Here is a 12,180-nt window from a genome sequence, read left to right as displayed (position 1 = left end):
AAATAACTCTACTATTAAGCAACGAACACCTAAAGTGAAAAGGAAAACTTCTACCGGTTCGTTAAAGTTAAGATTTCATCATCAGGCCTTACCACCTGAATATCTTAATCATTATGAAGCTACGCAGGGACCAAATCGCACACAACAAAAGCCTCCAACAGCGAGTAACCAAAAAATCGCTAAAACGCCATCAATCTCGAAGGCGACACACAGCCGCAATTCGCACGAAAATGTCAGAAGTTGGCTGCAAAAGATTGCAGAAATTCAACGTAATGCTGACATGACTTCGGCAACGAATAAACGCGTTACAAGCTCTCTTAACAATAAAGACAACGGAACCAATGAAAAATGTTGCTTTCCAACAGCCATCGGTACCGAGACAAGTCGCTTGGATACCAATAATAACCCGCAAAGTCATCGGCATTCGCTTCCGTTACTTAATTATGAAAGGCCAAGCGTTCATCATAACAATCCATCTAAGCCCATCAACTCTCAGAAAAACCTATTAAGTTATTGTAATCTTCCTTACATGGGTGAAATAACGTTAGATAATTCCAAGCCGCGTAGGGGACGTAAACCTAAAAAAGCGGACATTTGCCATTTAATTTATAAAAACTACGGTACACTTTTTCCACAGAGCACCGAACTACCAAACACATTTATATCAAATTTACCGACGAATCCTAATAAGTCTAACAACTCAACAGGCGGCTGTTCGTTCAATCGCTTTCGATTAAAAGATGACGAAGAAAAGCCGTTGAATTTGTGTCTACGTGATCTCACATCGGATTCTTATTCTGTATCGAGCGGCGAGGAGGACAATCAAACTGAGACAAATTCTAGCTGCCCTACACCTATAACTACTCCCTCGGATGTTATTAGAGATTCTATGCTAGCGGCCAATCTGAAGAGTTCTCTTACAAATATTAATGTGACTGAGGTAAAGGATCGCAATTTTAAATCGTCGCCGATATTGGAGACGTCGTTACGTCAGCCAAATCTCGGTCTAACACAATCGGCCATATCACAGCCTGCTTCGTTATACTATCAGAAAATTTTGGAGAGCGGCGTTCTGCTCCATCACAATAATGGACAAATTGAAACAATAGAGAAAGATAATCAATTGGCCTTAAAGATACCCATACCCAGTGGTTTGTTTGTAACGCCAAAATTGGAAAAGTCATCACCGAGTCCGGTACACTCACACTCGAATAGTTTAAATTTCGATTGTCCTGAACGTTTGTCGACGCCATCGTCAATTAAATCGGAAAATTCATTGGCTACTACAACGAGCTCAGCTACGGCAACTAACTCCTGCAGTCAACAATCAATACCTCAGAAACGCAAACGCTCCGCCATTTTCATACCACCTATGCCCAGTGAAAATACAACTATTCCCGCTACTGAGGTTAGTATATGTAAATTTAAGTTTACTGGTGGAGCCAAACCTACATTACAAGAAAAGAAAATGCTCTCCGTAGATGCGGGGGGCAATTATCGTTATTTCAGTGGTACCGGCGATAAAGCATCACGTGGTTATGAATACTTTCCCAGGGAAAGTTTACATCAAACAGCGGGCTTATTACCTGGAGTTAATTGCGCGGGACAAAAAATTGCCCTCGATATGCCACGATCGGCCGGTTTAAATAATGATGTACTACAAATTCCAGAAACCAGTCACTCTTTGCCATTAACGACATCTTCTGCATTAAACGCAATTTCCAACAAAATAATTACCTCCGCAGTGAATCTCTCAGCATCAAATACTAAAGACTTTTGTTCTTCCCCCACTGTAGAAAGGACCCCAAATCGATCCTCAAGTCCCAATATCGCCGCAAATCGCAGCTATGTTGTGACACGTAAAAAACAGACTTTACATCAGGTGCGTCGTTCAACTCAGCGTGAAAAATTAGAAAAAACGTTTAAAGAACAAGGCTTCCTAATACAAACACAGCAATTGGAGTCCGCAGAAGGCGCCACGTATTGTAAATTCCGACAATTAAAGAAATTTACACGATATCTATTCCGAAATTGGAAAGATTATCTACCCGAAGACTTACAACAAAACAGAAACGCTGCTTTAGCGGCCGCGGCGGCAGCAGCTGCAGCAGCAGAATTTTCCAATCATCACGAAGCAAATGAAGATGGAGCCTGCTCAGCTCCTCCGTTCACGAAAAAGGACATTGAAAATTTTATAGTCAACAATGAAGAGAGTATTTTGTAATAAGAAGAAGAAATTTTTAGATGAAATATTTGATCATTTCCAACCGAGCTGCGCACAAAACTCCATCAAGTTCCACTTAAGTTTGTTATGTTGTGAAAAAAAATTCATTTTTACGATTTTGCGATCTGCTTAACTTTAATCCCTCCACAAGCTAAACAAACCGTCCCATTAAAAAAATGCAAACCTCGCGATAGAATTGAAATTCAGCTGAGTCTATAAAAGCAATGAACCAGGAAGAGACAAATATCTTGCTTATCTTCAATCTTTTTCTTCTTTCTCTTTAAATTTCATAGATTTTACAAATTCTTTCTCAATATGTTTCAGTTCAGTTGCCCTTGCACTACTACTTACTACTGCTTACTTTACAAGAAGTTGCATTCGCAACCATTGCTTGATCGTTTGCTTACCTCACCGAGTTTAAAATAATTTTTATATTCACGCTAGCACTAACTTCTAGCCATACTACACACTGAACCCTGATTCGCTTGACCTTGGTCAATATTTTTTTAAGACAATAGAAATGAATGAGGGACTGACTGCCTTTTAACACGCGTACGCATAGGATAAAGCAAACATAACTCCTCTATATCTATCACAAATTAAAACAACTAAAATCTTAACTGAACATGAACAGTGAACGTTTAGACAGCTAGGGGAACTATTTGTAACAGGGAAACATTTGTTACATTAACCGCGTTTAAAGCTTTCTAAAATGTGGCTTTTTTAAGCAGACCTTGTGCGGATATATATATGTATATATATATATATATATATAGATCGAGTTAAAGTCCTACGCTAATCACGAACATAACATCGTCTTTAATGCTTTATTCTGTGCTTTATGAATCGTATGATCAATGGTAGATATCAAATTTCTGCGTCAATGTGATTCGGATCGGTTCGCAGACCCACTCATTATTGCAACATTCAATTTTTCCCACTTTTCTTTCTTACTATTGCTTATGTTGAAGTGATTCGGTGCATAAAAAAAAGAAAACATTTTTTTTCCATTTCGTCGAATATCAACATTCAAGCCATTACTTTTCATAAAGTTATATATAGAAAGTCAGTCAAACTAGTTGTTATTGACTATCGTCACCTAAAAGTAGAGAAGTAGATAAATCGAAATTGATTTATGTTTGTCGACAATTGAACCAAGTTGCTTGCTTGCTCTTTACAAACGCTGAAAATTTCTCCTGACAGCAACAGGAACAAAGCAAACTTAACTTTAATCTTTTGATGATATAAAGCAAAGATTTGCAGATTGAAGAAAGACAAAAAAAAGGAAGGAAGAATCTAGGCTTCTTGAAGCAATTTGATTTTTTACTATCTGTTTGCCATTTCTACCACAACTTGCGAATGTCATCATCACCATGGCAAATAGTTATTTACAAACGAACATAGACTTTCTTCTTTTACCGTTTCGCGAGACATAAGCAACGCCAGGAACGCTAGCTGCGAAGTTAAAAAAATTTGCCCACTTTTGAAATTTATATTCACCCCCATATGGGGGATGGGATATTTAATGATTTGTACTTACTTTTGCTGCTGTAGCAGGCTAATGCTTTAAAGAGAATGAAAAGTGATTACACTCATAGGAAGAAGAAGAGAAACCGTTTCCTATCTAGAGTTCAAAATACCTGGTTTTTTGCAATCGCACATGTTACAAAATTCGCGATTTTTTGAACAGTTCATCAGGGTTCAGTCTATAACAGTCTGGTGTATTTATTAATGATTTTTGATAGATATATTTGTGTAAAAGTTAACTTTATGGATGAAATATCTTACTGTGTGCATGACGTAACTCGGCACGAACCGTTTCGTTTCCACATATTTACATCATCGAATTACAGTCTTTAAAACATTTACAATTCTTGAGAGTTTTGTAATCTTTTTAAATAATTTATGGTATTTTAATTATAATAGAAAAGTTAAAAAAATATATATATATATATGTATGTATGTATTTAAGCTCTCTATGAAAATCATCTAATGTACTGCCAAAGATAGTAATAAGATTTTTATAAAAATGAATAATATTTTTAACGCTTTCCACTCTCTCTTGATATGATGACAAAAAAAAAAAAAAAAAAAAGTTTTAATCCGTCCTAATGGAAACAATTAACAAATATACACTAAAATATTTTTCTATATCGATGCGAACAATAAATAAATACTCTGACATTGGATTTGAAACTGTGCAGCCATCAGCTGATTATATTGTTTGTCAGACGATAGATATTGTTACTGTGCTGTATTAATTTATTAAAATTATTTTTAATTTTTATTTAATTTTCTTTTTATTTTTAATTTATCGTTAACTGGTTTCTAAGTTTTTAAGATTATATATATATGTATTATTTGTTATTATGTTAACTTTGTTTGAACGAATATTTTAAAAATAATAAAATTTCAAAAAAAAAAAAAAAAAAATGTTTGGTTATTTTAAACTAATGAAAAAATTCCATTTTTAATAACAATAATAATAATAATAATAATAATTTTTATAATAATTATAATAATGATGATAATAAACGTCCGTTAATATAAAAAACATAAATATTTTTGCAATTCAAACTGACACACATGCATTTAGGAAGCTAATCACGTTATCATCATTTAATAGCCAGTGATAGCGATTCGGTATTGGAATTATTGCTTTAAATTTTCGAAACATGTACATACGTGTATGTTATTAGAATTTAACTTAAATAAGGTACGTTCTCTTCAAATGTCATATAAAAAAAAAAACAACTAAGATAAATGCTACATTCAAACTAAAACAAAAAAAAAAAGGGGAAAAAAAGAAGAAGAAAAACAAAAACTATGATTTCTTACTAAGCGATAAAAGTTTGTAATAAGGAATATTTTTCGTTACTCTTTATATATGAAATACTTTTAGGTTTTTTCCCAAATTCCCGAAAACTTTTTCTTAATGTTCATTTGTTAAACTCAGTCGAGTTTAACGATGAAATTTGTGTGATTGATAGGAGGTTAGTTCGAATCTCTTAAGGCATCGTTTAAGGAATCTGTTTAGTAAAATATCATAGAAAATTAAATAAAAAATATTTGCATAACTTATAATTAAATGATTTTATGTTTGACAATTTCCTTTTCTTTCTTTTTAAAGAAAAAAAACTTTTCAATTAAATTGTCTGGGTGTTATTTGAGTTATTGTTGCTTGATATTTTGGCTGATATTTTATTATTGCATTGATCATTGCTTGTTGTTGCTCTCATTTGTGCTGTGCTGGTGGTCATAGGACATACGTACTCTGACCATTCTTTGTCGGTACTAGCGCAATTCAAACCTTTCGTACTTTTGCGTCTTTTCAATGAAAATTGCGATTTTTTCGGTGGCTTTATTTTAGCTGAAATTGTTAAAGCCTGATAACCTGGCAGTGTTTCAGCGTTGCGTTTCTCTTGTATAATAGAGCGACCTAATAGCTCTTTAAAATGGGTAGCCAAATGTCTCCTTAACAACGTTTTACTAGGCGGTATACTTAATAGGTCAGCCAAAAGATTTGCCGTAAATTTTGGCTCATATAACATTAAAGCTCCATGTACCCCGGCACCCCGTAAATTAGGAGCGTATTCAGATAAATCGGCTACTCTCAGCCATTCCATAACACGATGAGCAGTCCATAAAGCTATAAACTCTGGACTGGTATCAGATTCATCGGATACGTCAGAGCTTTTATCTTCTGTATCTGAACTGTTGCGCTTGGGTATTTTAGTAGAACGTCGTATTAAGCATTCTGGATTCCATTCCATTTCTCGCATACATTGTATGGCTCGTCTTAAAGAAGCTATATGAAGGCATGAGCTCACATTTAATTGCAATAAATCTTCCATTGTTAAACGATGCAATAGGCGGCCATCAATTTTGGCCATTAAAAAATTGTCCTTGTATTGAGGTAAACCTATATCGTCTAGCCAACGTAAAACCCAACCGATATCTAATTGACTTGCTTTTAAAGCCAAAAGATCGGTTTCTTTGCCCGTTAGCTCATCGATAGCCAATAAAATCTTTTTCCGATGCAAAGGAAGTTTTATGTTAAGTTCTTTTTCCAAATCACCAGAAGAGGCCATAAAAAAATTAGTAGTATTATTTTTCAACCATTTACGGCAATCCTCTTCATAGCACCGGAAACCCAAATCGCATAACCAATTGCCTACCTCTTGTGCGGTCCATTCTAAACAGCTCTTTGAATTTGTAGACGCTTGAGAAGAATGCCCAGACCATTCTATACGCCCCCCTGCAGTAGCTCGGGCACGATCACCACGTCGGAATTCAGGTTCCGCTTGCTCCAAAGTAGGTAATTCCAGGTTACCGCTGTTACTACGTCTTAGTTTACCCAAAATATTACGTATACTTTTCGCCGAACGCTCCCGCAGATTTGGAGAAGGCGTCGAATTTATCTGGGAAATAAAGCTTCCATACATTACATCATTTCCAACATTGCTATTGTGGACAACTGTTACATCTTCTATAAGAATTTTTTCATTTGATGCAAATGCAACATTGCGTTGCTTATTACCACCTTCATCTAAGAAACGATTGTTATTGTTATGATTTTGAGAATTCCAAGGCAATTTAGTTTTGTCATTTTTTGTACAATGTGACCGCGGTAGACTATGAAATTGTGGATGAATCTGATGTCTTAATAAACTTGGTGGCGTCTTGGGTTTATTTGGTTGGGATATGTAATTTAATTGCGGCAAATTACCCATGCTTCCGTAAGCTTGCAAACGTTTTAGCAAATCTTGGGAATTGCTTAGATTTTCAAAATTTTTTAAAGTTAAATTCTCTCTTTCTAAGGCAGCACGATGCAATTTTAATTCGCTAAGAGCCGTCATTAACTGCAATTTTTGTGTCTCCAATTCGGAACGTGTACAAATTTGTCGCTGCAAAAGCTCTTCTTTAACACTAAGCTGTTGAGTTTTTTCAGCCAATAAACCTTCAAGTTCAATAATTTTATCGGCTTGTTCGCAAACCTCGTCAGCTACCATTTGATATTGCAAAGCTAATGATTCCTTGTCTCGCTGTAGTCTTCTTAAACGTTCGTCTGCATCTTGACGCGGCATATGTTGCTCCAGCCAATCGTTAATTGTAGTAGCTGTGGCGACGTCGGGAGCTGGAGCACTTAAACCAACCTTCAGATTAAACTTTTTTGTATCAATATTCTAAACTTTTTTTAATTATTTATTTATGTACCTGTTCCAAAGCCAGAGCCAAAGTTTTGGCCGTTGACAGTACATTGTTGGCCGATATTAAATTGCGTTCACTTAAAGCGTGACTGCCGATCCCCGAGGTTGCTGTTACGCTTGACTGCATTGCTTGTGCGCTTGTTGTTATACACACACCTCCGCCTCCACTTCCGCCACCACCTCCGCCAACACCTATCACGTTTGAGTTACTAGTCGCTCCAGATATAATCCCATCCATTTGTTGCAAAGCAGCCTCTAACATTTTGCTAGCTTCTGCCGTTTCTTTTGACTCCATAACACAACGTACGTGCGTTTCGGATTTGTGTTAAAAATTTATTTTTAGCGCAACTTCACCCCTTTTTTTTCTCAAAAGGGAAATAAATTTAGCTACACTTTGACCAAAATTGGAAACGTAATAATTATATTTTATAAATTTATTTTTCTTAAATTATACAATTAGTTTTTATAATGTCTTGATATTATTGCTATGATTGGATTAAAATACCACTTTAAAATGCATTTAAACTTAAAAAAAAAAAAAAAACACAAAAAACTAAAATAAAACAAAAGAAAGCAAGAGAAAAAAGTTAATTTCACGTTAGAGACACAAAGGTAACCGATAACTAAATGAAACGATAACTTATGATAGATGATTAATGATGAGAATAACTAAAGCACATCAATTAAAATATCGCTCTTAAATCAGCTGTTTGTTTCATTTAATAATTCAACTATTTCAACTATTCAACTATTTAATATAAAAATTAATTAATAATCTGAAGCAGATGGAAAATGAATCGCTTTGAATACATAGAAGCTCGACTAGAAGATGGAGAAACATTCGTTAGCCGTGAATCCAATATAAAATTATATGATGGCGAACAAAAGGTAATTATTCTTCGTCGATTCTAAGAGACCGAGAAAGAAACAAAACTTTAGGTTCAGTAATTCTTTTGTTTGGTTTTCAATAATAATAAAAATAAATAAATAAATATCATAATTAATTAAGATTTGTCATTTCTAAATTTCTTTAAAGACTAAATTCGAAGACGGAGAGCTGGTCTTAACCACTCATCGTTTATTTTGGGGCAGACCCGGTGAGATTGCACGCGCAGCAGTTACTTTATGCTTACATTTACGTTATATAGTATCAATTAGTGAAGAGCAAGCTAGTAACTATTTGTTTGGTCGTAAAACCCGTCTAATACTGCACCTCCGTCCAGCTGCAATTGATAAAGCTCCGGGTCCTTTAGATAACAGTAGAGCATCTTTTATCAAATTATCCGGTAAACATGGTGTATATTCAGAATTTGCTAGTGCCTTAAGAGAAACTCTGGAAGCACGTATTTGGCAAGTGGATGCTAGCAGCACAAATTCTAATGAGAATTGTGAAGAGCATGCAAAGCCCACCGCTAAAGAACTATCAAGCCGAGAAGCACGTCTACGAATGCGCACCGGTATTGGAGGAATAGAACGTGCCATTGAGGCGAAAAGTAAAGAGACAGATGAGAATATAGCTTTAGCATTTCAAGATTTACGCGTTCTAATGGCTATGGCCAAAGATATGGTGGGCATATCTCAAGTCATAAGCGAAAAAATACGCAATGAAAGGGGCGAAATTTCCCAAGACGAAACAATAACATTTAAATCGTATTTACTCAGCTTAGGTATAGCGGATCCAGTAACTCGAGAAGGTTATTCCAGCGATACGGCATATTTTTCGAGTCTGGCCCAGCAATTGTGTGAAATGTTATTGGATCCTTTAGAAGTGAGATTTAACAATATTTTGCTTTTTCTGTGCATCGATGATGTGTCGTTTTATTTTTAGGATTGTGGCGGAATGATGTCATTAGCTGATGTTTATTGTCGGGTGAATAGAGCGAGAGGATTAGAATTACTGTCGCCTGAAGATTTGTTGCATGCCTGCCATTTGTTACAAGGACCTATTAAACTACGTACATTTCCTAGTGGAGCTATGGTTTTACAGCTAGAGTCCCATGACGATGAGATGATGGCTGTAGATACATTGGCTTTGGTGGAAAGCAATACTTCTTTAGCTGTAGAGGATTTGGCAAAATTACGCAATATATCTTTGCTATTGGCGAAAGAGCGTTTACTAGCAGCCGAGCGTCTAGGTAAACTATGCCGCGATGAGTCTTTAGAAGGCTTAAGATTTTATCCTAATTTCTTAATAAATCGTCCTAAAGAATGTTAGCGAAACTCGTATATATTTTTAAGTGTATTGTATGCATATTTTTTATTTTATTATTATAATTTTTTTTTTTTATGCCTTTATTTGAATTAATAAATTATATATATTAAGTTAGGCGTACGTTTTGTTTTACTTTAGAGTTCACCTTTTTCTCATCATTTAAGCTTATTGTTAAGTAAATGTAAACTCATTTAGGCATTGAGTTTATAAAATCTTTCATTTTTTACATACTATACAGACATATAACAAAATTACCGATTTTTTTTTTTTGTTTTTTTGTTTTTCTGTTATATATTATCGCATGTACATTTATGTGTTGTTTTTATAAGTCTTTAATTATTACCTTTTAGTTTATATTTGAAGAGTTTTTTTTAATAATAAATTTTTACTTAAATTCTTTAAGTTATTTGAGAAGTTACGATTTTGTTTTAAATGCTTGTGGTTGAGGATCATTTTTTGTTTTTTCGTTGAATTTTATTCTAATAAAATGAAAGATTAGTTTAAATTAATTATCTTTGTATAACACATTTGGTTTTGGTTTTTTTGTTTTTTTGTTTTTATATCTTATATAATTTCTATGTATATATATTATAACAGCCTAAGAGTATGCTATGCTTTAAAGAAAAATGTAGCTAAAGAGAAGTGTAGTACACATACGAGCTCAAGTTTATTTTCATTTTAATTTGCTCTCACACAGATGAGTAATGTTTAGAAGAGGAAAACGGACTCTAATATATGAAATAAATGAATTCTTCTTTTTGTTAATTAAAAATGAAATTATAATAATTATATTAATTTTGTCCTATAATATTATCAATTTTGTCTTTTGTTTGTTTACTATTATTAATTATTTGATTTTTTGATTCCATATATAATCAATTTATATCTACATATACACATTATGCATACATTAATATAGAGCTTTTATATATTTAAAATTTTTTCATATTTTATTGGAAAGACTGTACAGTTCAGGTATTTGGTAAGCAGTTTTAATGGTTTTTTTTTCTTTTTTTTTTTTAAGTTTTCGTTAATAATTGAAATTTTGTAATTTATTAAACTTTATTTGTATTTGTCTTTTTTTGCAAATAAAACAAAATAAATTTGAAAATAAATTCGATTTTATAAATCAAAGCTGAGAAATAGTTCGAAATCTTTAAAATTAGGAAATTAATTATGAAACGATATAAACTTAAAGAAATTCATTTTATTTCATAAAATAAATAAAAAGATGACCTTGATTAAAACTACTTTCTACATCAAACTTAATCGATATATTCATGATATAAAGATGTGCGAGACACATATTAGTATTCGATTGAACGCCACGACTCGAAGATGAATAATTTAAATTATGAATTAATGAACGAAACATATAGTAGAGATGTAACTTGGAAAATTTTTTTTTTTTTTTATATTAAATTATGCTTAAAAGCATGAATATTAACTTAAACCTTCCAGATAAAATCGCTGGCAGCCGTATGGAGTCAAGGAGACAGATTGCAATCATAAAGACTTCTTTGATCAGGGGCATGAAGTTGATTAACACAATTCGTAAGCCAATAATAGAAATAATTCAAATAGAAGGTTGACTTTTATTAAAAATGGTTTCCACATCAACTTTTGTGAATGTCAATATGAATATTTTATTTTCATAACGTATGAATATGAATAACGAAGGGAAAGCAAAGATGACGTTGAAAAGAATTGAACTTTACCTTACCTCAGCAGCCTTGTTTTGTCCTCTTTAAAACGTTTTAAAAGTGATCTGAGTTTTTAACGTCGAAACACAAAAATTAGGCAATCTCATCCCATAAGCCATAAGCCATAAGCCAGCCCATGGACATTTCCTTGATTTGTTTATCCACATAACTCCCGATAAAAATAATACAATAAGGCAACGATTTGGTGAGCGTGTGACGCCCATCCATCGTCGTAATCATAAGTCAGGCAGTTGTAATTCGCCTAAAATAGTTTACAACCTATGTCTAAAATTTCAAGCAAATCTTTATCATATCTAACCAAAGGTTTATTATAAAAATACTGGCGAGTGAAGAAAAAAAGCGCTAAGCCATAAAGAGTCGTAGAAGTAAACTGAAACGTATATTAAATAAGCAATCAGTTAACTATTTAAACTTGAAAAATTTTCGAACTTAAACTCGAAACCCATTTCGCTGAAATGTGGAAATTAAAATTCAAATCCGTAATGAACTTTTCTTTTCCCTCTAGAGACTTAAAATCTTGAGGGGAAAATTTTAGATATCATATATTATGTAAATAAATGATTTGACTTGATTTTCAAAGCATTCTTCAGACTTTTAATGGGAGCACAATCAATACCTTCCTTACCTTATGTTAACGCACTCCTTACGAGTTATCAAAAATATTTCATTTAAACGATTGTAAGGTTATATTGCAACATAATAGCTAATTGATAGGCGAAATCTGCTAATTTATTCCAATGTGTATATACATATATAAACGTATATGTTAAGTTGGGGAAATTATCGTCCTGTTGAAAGAGTTATGATAAT

General features: G+C 33.4%; 3 protein-coding genes across 3 annotated transcripts in view; 2 read left to right on the top strand and 1 right to left on the bottom strand.

Moving 5' to 3' along the window:
• The window catches only part of LOC119632629, a 7,827-nt gene extending 3,660 nt beyond the window's left edge, over positions 1–4,167 (top strand). The window contains exon 5 of the mRNA XM_038025621.1: positions 1–4,167. This exon is cut by the window's left edge and continues 32 nt beyond it. Coding sequence (XP_037881549.1) covers positions 1–2,224 — 2,224 coding nt within the window. The 3' untranslated portion in view covers positions 2,225–4,167.
• A 573-nt stretch (positions 4,168–4,740) lies between these two features.
• On the bottom strand, positions 4,741–7,972 carry LOC119631778 (liprin-beta-1). The gene is made up of 2 exons (XM_038024273.1): positions 7,442–7,972; positions 4,741–7,380 (listed from the first exon to the last, which is right to left on the bottom strand). Exons 1-2 carry the CDS (start codon positions 7,727–7,729, stop codon positions 5,371–5,373), a joined length of 2,298 nt encoding a protein of 765 aa, XP_037880201.1. The 5' UTR covers positions 7,730–7,972; the 3' UTR covers positions 4,741–5,370.
• Positions 7,973–8,118: 146 nt separating this feature from the next.
• LOC119631779 (vacuolar protein-sorting-associated protein 36) lies at positions 8,119–10,064 on the top strand. The gene is made up of 3 exons (XM_038024274.1): positions 8,119–8,322; positions 8,471–9,202; positions 9,263–10,064. The coding sequence occupies exons 1-3, from the start codon at positions 8,227–8,229 to the stop codon at positions 9,647–9,649; spliced, it is 1,215 nt and encodes a 404-aa protein (XP_037880202.1). The 5' UTR covers positions 8,119–8,226; the 3' UTR covers positions 9,650–10,064.
• The last annotated feature ends 2,116 nt before the right edge of the window (positions 10,065–12,180 follow it).

Source organism: Glossina fuscipes, unplaced genomic scaffold (genome assembly GCF_014805625.2).
Source record: "Glossina fuscipes isolate IAEA_lab_2018 unplaced genomic scaffold, Yale_Gfus_2 1, whole genome shotgun sequence".
In the NCBI taxonomy this organism is placed as follows: domain Eukaryota; kingdom Metazoa; phylum Arthropoda; class Insecta; order Diptera; family Glossinidae; genus Glossina; species Glossina fuscipes.
This window is presented reverse-complemented; position numbering and strand designations above follow the sequence as displayed.

Coding starts and splice junctions, on each gene's coding strand:
- LOC119631779 (XM_038024274.1), top strand. CDS start 8,227: ATGAATCGCTTTGAATACATAGAAGCTCGACTAGAAGATGGAGAAACA. Junction 8,323..8,470: donor TATATGATGGCGAACAAAAG/GTAATTATTCTT, acceptor ATTTCTTTAAAG/ACTAAATTCGAAGACGGAGA. Junction 9,203..9,262: donor TGTTATTGGATCCTTTAGAA/GTGAGATTTAAC, acceptor TTTTATTTTTAG/GATTGTGGCGGAATGATGTC.
- LOC119631778 (XM_038024273.1), bottom strand. CDS start 7,729: ATGGAGTCAAAAGAAACGGCAGAAGCTAGCAAAATGTTAGAGGCTGCT. Junction 7,381..7,441: donor TGGCTCTGGCTTTGGAACAG/GTACATAAATAA, acceptor TTTAATCTGAAG/GTTGGTTTAAGTGCTCCAGC.